At 38.2% G+C, this 10847-nt stretch overlaps 1 protein-coding gene across 1 annotated transcript; it reads right to left on the reverse strand.

The window, feature by feature from the left end:
- Nucleotides 1-8710: 8710 nt before the first annotated feature.
- On the reverse strand, nt 8711-10544 carry LOC131166556 (uncharacterized). The gene is made up of 3 exons (XM_058125149.1): nt 9966-10544; nt 8952-9044; nt 8711-8818 (listed from the first exon to the last, which is right to left on the reverse strand). The coding sequence occupies exons 1-3, from the start codon at nt 10542-10544 to the stop codon at nt 8756-8758; spliced, it is 735 nt and encodes a 244-aa protein (XP_057981132.1). The 3' UTR covers nt 8711-8755.
- Between the last annotated feature and the right edge of the window lie 303 nt (nt 10545-10847).

The raw sequence follows: 10847 nt of genomic DNA on the forward strand, positions 1-10847 counted from the left end.
CCTGTGTTCGTCGAAGAAATTCTGAAGACCTTTGTCGACGAGACCTTGTGTTCATCAACGAAGCCTGGCAAAATTCTGAAATTTTGATTATTTAATATTATCTCCAAAGTGCAATGTCGTCGACGAACGCTCCGTGTTCGTTGATGAAGTCTACGGTCTCCTTCTATTTCGGTATCTATTTTCTCTCCCTCTTATTATTAAAAAGTTATTATTCTTCAGGTCACTACAGCTTTAATCCTCTCGTAAAGTGTAAGCTAAACCACTAGACTGGAAATAACTGCCTCCACCAATTCTATACTGAGCCTCTCCAAATCCACTAGAATTGAGTGTTGAATCTCCATGGCTGCTAGTACAAATCCCCCTGATTTCCTGTTCAAAGCATCTGCCACTAAGTTCACTTTTCCTCGGTGGTAACTAATCGTGCAATCATAATCTTTAAAAAGTTCTAGCCACCTTCTTTGTCTCATATTCAACTCTTTCTGAGTAAAGAAATATTTCAAACTCTTATGATCTGTGAAAATCTCGTACTTTCCACCATATAAATAATGCCTCCAAATCTTGAGAGCATATACCACTGCAGCAAGCTCTAAATCAAAGACAGGATAATTTTTCTCATATTCTTTAAGCTTCCTGAACACATATGTAATAACCCTATCATGCTGCATCAACACGCATCTGAGACCCTTCAAAGAGGCATTACTGTAGATTATGAACCCATCATCCCCTAAAGGAATAGCCAGTACTAGAGCTGAAACTAACTGCTGCTTTAACTCTTGGAAACTCTACTCACAGTCATCAGTCCATTTTTTTATCATAAGTTATGTTAATGGACCTGATAGCCTGGAGAAACTATCCACAAAACATCGGTAACAACCTGCTAATCCCAGAAAACTCCTGACTTCCTGAACATTTCCCGACCTCTCCCAATTCACCACTGCCTCTATTTTACTTGGATCAATTGATACTCTTGCTTCTGAGATCACATGGCCGAGAAAAGTAATCTGCTTTAACTAAAACTCACATTTCTTGAATTTTGCATATAATTTCCTTTCCCTTAATACTTGCAACACCAGTGTCAAATGATGCTCGTGCTCCTCAAAACTCCTCGAGTAGACCAGTATATCATCAATAAATACAACCACAAACTGGTCCAAATACTAGTGGAACACCCGATTCATCAAATCCATGAAAACTGCTGGTGCATTAGTTAACCCAAATGGCATCACTAAAAACTCGCAATGCCCATACCTGGTACGAAATGTGGTCTTCGAAATGTCCTTTGCTTTAACTTTCACCTGGTGATAACTTGACCGCAGATCAATCTTAGAGTAAACCTGGGTCCCCTGGAGCTGATCAAATAAATCATCGATCCTAGGGAGAGGATATTTATTCTTGACTGTCAATTTATTTATCTCCCTATAATCTATGCATATTCTCATGTTTCCATCTTTCTTCTTCACAAACAAAACTGGCGCTCCCCAAGGCGATACACTAGACCTGATAAAACATTTATCCAGCAATTCCTGTACTGTTCTTTCAATTCTTTTAACTCTACCGGGGCCATAAGGTATGGTGCTTTCGATATTGGCGCAGATCCCGGCAACAAATCTATAGTGAACTCAATCTCATGATCTGGTGGCAAACTAGGCAATTCTTCTGGAAATACATCTGGGAATTCCCTCACCACTGGTATGTCAGCTTGTCTTAGTTCTTCTTTTGGAAATTCTTTTATGTATGCGACATACCCCTGGCAACCACCCTGTAACAATCTCCTCACCTGAATAGTCGACACTAGTTGTGGTGAGGCAGGTACATGTGAACTCGCAAATCTAAACTCAGACTCGCCTGGAGGTCTAAAAATTACTTCCTTCAGATGACAATCAATACTTGCTTGATAATTTGCTAACAAATCCATGCCCAGTATCACATCGAACCCCTACATATCTAGGACCACAAGATCGGCTAAGAGCACTCTCTCCTGAATACCTACTAGAAAATTTCGAAGTACCCTCTTGCATCTAACCACAAATCCCAGCAGCGTACCCACAGATAGTTCCACATCTAGTAGCTGAGTCTCTACCCCAGTTATTCTGACATATCCCGCCAATATAAAGGAATGATTGGCACCTATATCAAACAAAACAACAATTGTAAATGTGATACCCCATGGATGAAGGAGGAGGAGAGATGTAGTGCTCCCTAGCATACCTAGGTTGGGGTGTTACAAATGGTATCAGAGACAACACCCAGCCAGAAGTGTGATGAGATTCACATCGCCTGGGTTTGAAAATGTGGGTTCGCAATAAGGACATTGCGTTCTATAAGTGGGGGAGAATGTGATACCCTATAGATGAAAAAACTTAAAAAAGAATAGATGTTACTACTCATATCAACAAGGTGCACCTTTCTTTTCAGGAGCTTTCTCATAAGAACTCTATGGTTAAGCGTGCTTGCTTTGGAGTAATATTAGGATGGGTGGCCTCCTGGGAAGTTTTCTCAGGAAGTGTGTGAGTGAGTACAAAACACACTGAAAAGGACACATATTGATCTGTGAGGCCAGTCATTAGTTCGATAAGGTCTACCCCCCTGTTGTCTGATCCAGGTGGAGGAGGAGAGATGCAGTGCTCCCTGGCATACCCAGGTTGGGGTGTTACAATATATGGTAAAGAAGTAAGGGTACTTGTGACCACGTTTCCTGCCGTCTCAACATCTCCTGGTGTTTATGTGTAAACTCTTGCTGGCGCGGTATTTCTCTGCTGACCTCAGCGGGGCGCCTGCATCCTCCCCGAAATGGCCTAAGACCCAATACATAAATTTGTCATCTGACAGGATCGATCCATATGACCCGGTCTCCCGTAACGGTAGCAAACATTCTCCCCTAAATGACATTCACTTGGGTATCTCCATCCACATCTGGCACAGGTGGTGGGAGGCTGACTGCCCTGGAATCCACCCAGCTCTGCTATCTGTCTCTGGCCTCTACTAGATCTTCCTCCCCTCCAAGGACCTCGGCTAGGACCCGCCTGAAAGCTCGAGGGTGCGGTCCTCTTCTTCTGACTCTGTGTCTTAATTTCTTTCGGTAAACTTTCCTCTGCTATAATGGCCCTATTAACCAACTCTATAAAATCCTGGATCCTCAGTACCGCCACCTGCCTATAGATATCTCGCCTCAAATTCCTCTCAAACATTCTGGCATTCTTTACTTCATCGGGGACAATATATGGGCAGAAACGCGAAAGCTCGATAAACTTCACTGCGTACTGCTAGACAGTCATCGACCCCTGGGACAGGCTCAGGAACTCCTGAATTCGGGCCTCTCTAACTGAAGCAGGATATTATCGATCAGAAAATATATCCCTGAAATGGGCCCAAGTCATCGGCATTGGAGTCGTCCTCTGCTCCTCCAATAGTCCAGTGGTCGTCCACCATCTCTCAGCTTCCCCTACTAGTCTATACGTAGCGTACATGACTTTCTGCTCGTCGGTGTAGTGAAATACTATCAGGATCTTCTCCACCTCCTGCACCCAATTCTCAGCAACTGCAAGGTCATTCGCTCCATACCTAAACAGCAGAAACATAAATCATACAACCATTCACATATATATACTATACAATACCAAAATCCAGTGTATATTCACCATAGACATACAAGACTAATCCCTGCAGTATCATCTACCCAAAAATATACACAACTCTATCAAAAACTTACCTTATAACCAGGTAATCAACACTCTCTTTACCCGTGAACCTGATCTGCTAGCCTAACTAGCTCACCTGAAAAATGATAAAGTAATGGGGTGAGTCGATACTCAGTAAGTGGAAATATGTTATTACTAGTGTGTGGCAACAAAGTTAAGAGTACTTTTAAATAGTAACTGAACTGTAATGAAATAAATAATTTGTAAAGCATATCTTTCTTTCAAAATTTAAAATATACTGTATCGTCTGTATTTTCTACTTTTCATACTGATAATACCATACTATACTTATCATATACTGTAAAACTTTATACATATACATAATTGTGCTTTATCCCTGGGACTCTGTACGTTATTTGACCCCTCATGACAGGGTTGTGCGGCCCGTAGGTGGGACTTAACTTGGTTGGCCCTCCAAGTAAATCATCATACTCTACACTACCTCAGTTCGGTCAAATTGCATCCACTCTTAAGCAAGGGACTGGCTGCTACCTCGTCTAACTGGCCCCCTCTACCTACCGTACTGGGGAGCTGCATCCACTCCGGGCACAGTTAGACGGTACCCACACATTATCTGAAATATGTGATTGCACTCTATCTGTATATAGCAACGGTACCGTGCTTTGTAATTGTATCTGTCTATAATCTTTCTACAAGAATCTGATACTATATAAATATATACATATATATATATATACTCTTTTATTGTTTTCATCATGTTACCAAAATTACCATAACGCTATCTTTATGTACTATAAATACTGTAATCTATGTATATTGTATCTGTAGCATTTTAATGCTACCTCTTTATATCTATCTGTATACTCTGTCTATATACTCTGTATGTTATAGTAATAGAAAAACGTGGCATCCTATATCACTGTACGTACTGTTCTGTATAAAACTGTAATATATATACTGATCTGAGTAAAATTGTATGCATGTATATGTATATATTTGTATCAAGAAACTGTTCGTATAAAAGTTGTATATGCATGTAGATTTCTCTATATAATCTCTGTGAACATCTATCTATAACCGTATATTCTACATAACTCCATGTACTGGGAAACACTGCATAAATTGTATATATTGTCTGTATCTATACAATCAGTATAGTCTGATATATTATAAAAGCTATATAAGTTTTTCATCGTATGGAAATCTACTTAGGCCACACAAGCATTTAAACTCATATTCTATAAAAATTGTATAATAAACTGGTATAAATATGTGTTTATAAAATCTTTGATAGCATTATAAAAACTCCTAGCATAGCATATTGCCCTTACCTTAACCTTGAAAAGCCCCTCTAAAATTCTGGCTCTATACTCGCAGGGTTCCTAATTCAACATCCTGAAAATACAATCCTCCAGAACAAAATATCAGTATTCTCTTACCTACAACATTTCTTATAACTGTGGAAAAGGCAAATACTGAATAAAATGTCTTACCCTGAGATTGGGACAATGTCCAACCCAACTTTTCCAACAATCAACTCCGCAAACTTACAAAGAATTTTTCTAGGAACGTCGTGGTAGCCTCAGATCTTCGATCTGACGAGAAACAGACCCGAAAACGAAGAGAGAAGTGTGAGAGAGAGAGAGAGAGAGAGAGAGAGAGAGGGGTGCTGAAAATGATAAAAATCCCCATTTTCCACTATTTATACTGCCAGATTCGTCGACGAAATACGTCACCTCGTCGATGAGTCCTTCATTAAATTCGTCGTCAAAACCTTGTATTCGTCGACGAAATTCAAAGCAACCCATTCTTCGCTCGGTAGTTTCTCGTCGACAAAACCTTGTATTCATCGACGAATTTCTTTATGCACTCGTCGATGAAACTCTGTATTCATTGACAAATTTCCTGGCAATTCCTTGAAATTATTATTATTATTATCTCCAAAATGCGATATCGTCGACGAACTCGGAGCCTTCGTCAACAAAATCTACAGCCTCCTTTTGTTCTTGTTTTCATTTTCCTCTCTCTTTAATATTTAAATATCAGTATTTTCTGGGTCATTACACTAAACATGTGTGTAACATCCTTAAAATTCTTACAATTTTTTTTTATATGTATATCTACATCCATACCTAAGTAGCAGAAACAGAAATCATAAAATTATTTATATATATAGTAGATAATACCAGAATCCAGTATCTACAAGCCTTAACCATACAAAATAAACCCCTCCAACATCATCTACCTCAAAAAATAAGAAACCCTGTCATAACTCACCCTATAATTGGGGTAATCAAGTAAACTTCCTATCCGCGAGCCTAGTCTGCTCGCCTAACTGTCTCACCTGAAAAATGGTAAAGTAATGGGGTGAGTCGACGCTCAATAAGTGGGAATATACTATTACTAGCGTGTTGTGACCGAGTCATAAAATTATAATAATAGTATTTAAAAACCGCATAATCTGGCAATTCTATATAACACATGTATAATATCTTAAAACATTTGCATCATCTGAACTTTCTATCATTCATAGTGCTACATCATACTATATACAATAAAAGCTGTAAAACTGTATACATATACGTAACTGTGTTCTTTCCCTGGGATTCTGTATGTCATGATTTGACCTTTTATGACAGGGTTGTGCGGCCCGTATACGGGACTTAACCTGGTCGGCCCTCTAAGTAAGTCACTATACTCTAAACTACTCCAACCCGGCCAAACTGCATACACTCCTAAGCTCGGGACTGGTTGCTACCTCTTCAAATCGACCCCCCTCAACCCAGCGAACTGGGGAGCTGCATACTCTCCGAGCATGGTGGACGGTACCCACACACTATCTAAGATATGTGGTTGCACTCTATCTGTATTAGCAACGGTACCATGTTCTGTATTTTATATTTTTAGTGTATCTGTCTGTAATTTTTCCACAGGGATCTGATACTATATATATATACATACTACTCTTTATATTGTTTTCATTATATTTCCAAAATAACCATAACACTATATTGATGTACTATAAATACTGTAATATCTGTAGCATCTTAATGTTATAACTGTGTAATCTGTCTCTACTTTCTTCCTATATAATCTGAGTGTTATGGCATTTAGGAAAACATAACTTTCTATATACAATGTATATATTGTTCTGAATAAATATCGATATACTAATATATATATATATATATATATAGTTGTTTATATAATCATCTAAAATAAATTGTATATGTATGCAAATTATGTCTGTATAAAATCTGCAATTATCTGACTATATCTGTATAACTTGAAATACTAAGAAACTATATAAAACTCCACATCAATATCATATACTCCGGCCACACATGCTTTAAAAATTCATGTCCTGTATAATATCTAGTATACATGCATACATATATAAAATTTCTGATAACATAAGTAAATCTCCTAACATAACATATTTCCCTTACTTGTTTCCTACTAAAAATCCTCTACTATAACGGGTCCAACACCCACAAGGTTCTCCACTCAACACCCTGAAAACTATAGATTTCATGACAAAACATTACTATTTCTACGTCTATTACATTTCTCACAACTGCTAGAAACCCAAATTCCAAATAAAAGATCTAATCCTGGATTTGAGATGAATTCCAACTTCGTTCCACTTATGATCCGCTCCAGTAGACTTGAAAAGAACTCCGCCAGGAACGTCGTGGTAGCCTCAAATCATCGATCCGGCGCCTGACGAGGCCAAAATCGAAAAGAGAAGAGGGAGGAGTCGTAGGGGTAGAGAGAGAGAGAGAGACTGCGGCAAATTTCTACTATTAAAATCAGTTTAGGGCTATTTATATTGCGGGATTCGTCGACGAGCCACGTCACCTTGTCGACGAGTCTTTCAATAATTTCGTCGACAAATTTCATCCTTCGTCGATGAATTTCAGTCTGTCCCAAAAACTCTTCTTGGTATCTTCTCGTCGACGAGGCGTAGCTTTGTCGACGAGGTCCCCTTATGCACTCGTCGACGAAGCCTGCTGCCTCCTTCCGTTTCTATTTCCATTTCCCTCCCTCTTTAATATTTAAATATCATTATTTTTCGGGTCGTTACAATGTGTGTGTGTGTGTGTGTGTCTATGATTGTATGTGTGCGCAAGCATGTGTATATGTGTGTGTCTATATATATATAAGATCAAGATGTTGACCTGGCCATATGTGTTTTAAGTATGGAGAGTGATATACGTTACCTAGGTTGAACTCTAATGGTTGGTTTCGCTAAGAAGCCGTATTGCACAAAACTCCTTGATCTTCATGAAGACCAAGAAGTATGACAAAGAATTGGGAAATGCTCCATGTGCAAGACAAAAGAAAGGTTAAATATATTCACTTCTTTTTTTAGATAACTAAAAGCAATTTGCATTTGATTTTACTATTTACTTTTTTGAAAATTTGTCAGCCTCTTGAAAAATCAATTTTGAAAGTGTTTCGAATATACAAATGGTGAAATCAAACATGGGCCTTACCTACATCCTGTGTCTAAGATACTATCGAGATTTTTTTTTTAATGTCGGGAAGGCTAATGCTAGCCTTTATTATACTATAGGGTACTTAATTTTGTCCTCTGATGGAACTCAATCTTCTTCTTTAATAAATTCTTGTTAACATTATGATGGTGTCTTAGAATGTTGAAATATTGTAAAATACACAAAAGTCGATGCAACAATTGTTAAAACACAATGACATAATGAAAGGAAAATTGGGGAACCAACAATGGAAAATCAAACCAGTAGAAATCTATAATCCCTAAAATTTTCAACTCGTACAAACTCTTCCTCAAGTAAAATCTACCTTCATAAATTACATATAATTCTTACTCCCTTCTCTTCATTTTTCATTCTACTAGTTTACAATAGATTGAAGAGATTCAATTGAAATGAAAAAAAAAAAAAAAAAGTATATGTGCTTTGTTAATGTCGACATCGAGCGGCATTCAGATGAGAGAGAGAGAGAGAGAGAGAGAGAGAGAGAGAGAGAGAGAGAGAGAGAGAGAGAGAGATAGAGAGAGAGATGAACCATGCACAAAAAAAATAATGTACCGTCAAGTATATTTGTATAAAATTTCATATATACAAAGCAAACGAGCACTTTTTAGAAAATGTTTGGAAGTTGGCAGGAAAAGAAGCCTGAAACAAAAGAAAGACAAAGTCATTTTGTTATGTATATGTACAACTTGGGAGGGAAGTTTAAATTTTAAGTACAAAGCAAATGTGCACAGCAAAATCGAAGTAAAAAATGAGCACTAGCTTGTTAGTATACCATATGATTTTGAATAACTTTCATACTCTCGTAAGCTTCCGTAATTAAACTAAACTCTTTATAGTCAACATTTATGTCACAATCCAAGGCAATCTGCAAAGATAGGGGGGAAATATGGGAAAAAAAGTCAACAGAAATTTCAAAAGAAAACAAAGATGAGGGATTAGAGATTTTTGAGTGATCGATGTTTTTCTTAAATTTATTTTTAAAATTTTTTTTATAATGAAGAGATTCAATCATAAGATGATGGCCCATCTTTAAAACACCTATTGCAATAATTCTATGCACATGACTGAAATGTTTATTTAAACGCAAGCTTGATCTTGCAAGAAATCAAGTCCAAATAAACAAGTTGGTTCTACCACTTAATGTATTTTTTACCATTCCATTAAAACTCTTGACAATAAATATTATTTGTAATTATAGAATTATCAAAATATAAAGATATGATAGTTTTCAGAGAAAAAATGTATTGTTATTTCGAATAACAAAGCAAAGATCTTTACCAATTGATAACACAAAATATAATAGATATTCCTTACACATCCAATTTGGTTGGCTCAAATGGTAAGGGCGACTTGTGCGACTTTGGTGACCTTAAGGTTACGGGTTCGATTCTCCCTTGGGAGTTTATCCTATGAATTACCAGAGGTGTGTCAATAGGCGGGCGACTTACACCCCCTCGGATTTGATGTCCCAACATAGTGTCCAAAGTGGCGCGATGGTGGTTCGAGCCCTTGGGTTATAAAAAAAAAAAAAAAAAATAGATATCCCTTACGCATATTACATAGAATTAAACCAACTACTAATCTTATCCTATCATATATATGTATATATATATGGAATTACACCAACTTTTGCGTGCCATATTATTTTTTTTTCTTGAATTATTAATCTCTCTATAATTTTTATTCTATTTTTTTACTACTTCATTTTACACATTTGAACATTTTGCAAACTAAAGTAACCTTGATTTACCACATCTCCCATGAGCCAAATGATTGAAATACAAACCTTTATCTTTGGGAGGGTGATCCGGAATACTCGAACATGAACGGTAATATCACCCAAAACTCTAATCTGATCATTGCTTCTCCTTGAATGGCCATGCAACAAATCAACCCCGCTGAGGAGTTGGCTAGCATTCACGCACTGCATCAAAACCCTAGCCTGCACGCTGACATTGGCGCTGTGAGCAGGCTGGTAGAACCCCGGCACTCGGATCACACCCATAGGAAACCCTCCGTACAAAATCATCAGCCTCGTTGGCCTATACTTGATCCCAACCTTGTTTGGATTCTCTGCATTCAAGCTCAGAGAAACAACAGACGAAACATAAAGCGTCGAACCAGAATCGTAGGCCTCGAGCTCGTACGAATCCACCATTAGCTTCTGCAGGGAGAAGAGGGGCTCCCTGGGCTTCAAGATGAATATGACCGCGAGCGCAGCGGCGCCAACCACGGTGAGCGCAAAGAGGAGGATGACGAGAAGGAAGCAGCAGCAGCTCTTGAAGGAAAATGCAGATGGGCAGATGAGTTGTTGGCGGAAGAAGTAATAATGGGGGATGAAGTGGGGTTGGGGAGAGGCATCCATGGTGGGTCTTCATGATGTTTGGGGTATAGTAGTGAGTATTAACAGTTGCATGCGTGAGTTTTGAAGGGAGAAGGGGACGGAGGAATTAAAGTTGTGATGTTTTAATTTGACTCTATCCATGCTTTGTTGCATGTTTTAATGATTCTTTGCTTGGAGTGAATGCCACACATGCGATTTCAAACACCAATTTCTGCGGAAAGGGATGACTTCTTCTATGCCCAAACGGAATATATGCTTCACCTCCCCAGCCTTAGAATTAACTCTTAATATCCAGGGCATGCAAAAGTTACTAACCTCTCTACT

Source organism: Malania oleifera, chromosome 10 (genome assembly GCF_029873635.1).
Source record: "Malania oleifera isolate guangnan ecotype guangnan chromosome 10, ASM2987363v1, whole genome shotgun sequence".
In the NCBI taxonomy this organism is placed as follows: Eukaryota; Viridiplantae; Streptophyta; class Magnoliopsida; order Santalales; family Ximeniaceae; genus Malania; species Malania oleifera.

Bases quoted from the DNA above. Each gene is read 5' to 3' on its own strand.
- LOC131166556 (XM_058125149.1), bottom strand. From the start codon at position 10,544: ATGGATGCCTCTCCCCAACCCCACTTCATCCCCCATTATTACTTCTTC. The intron at 9,045-9,965 runs GTTTGTATTTCA...CTATCTTTGCAG, and splicing joins TCACCCTCCCAAAGATAAAG to ATTGCCTTGGATTGTGACAT. The intron at 8,819-8,951 runs GTATACTAACAA...CTTTTGTTTCAG, and splicing joins AAGTTATTCAAAATCATATG to GCTTCTTTTCCTGCCAACTT.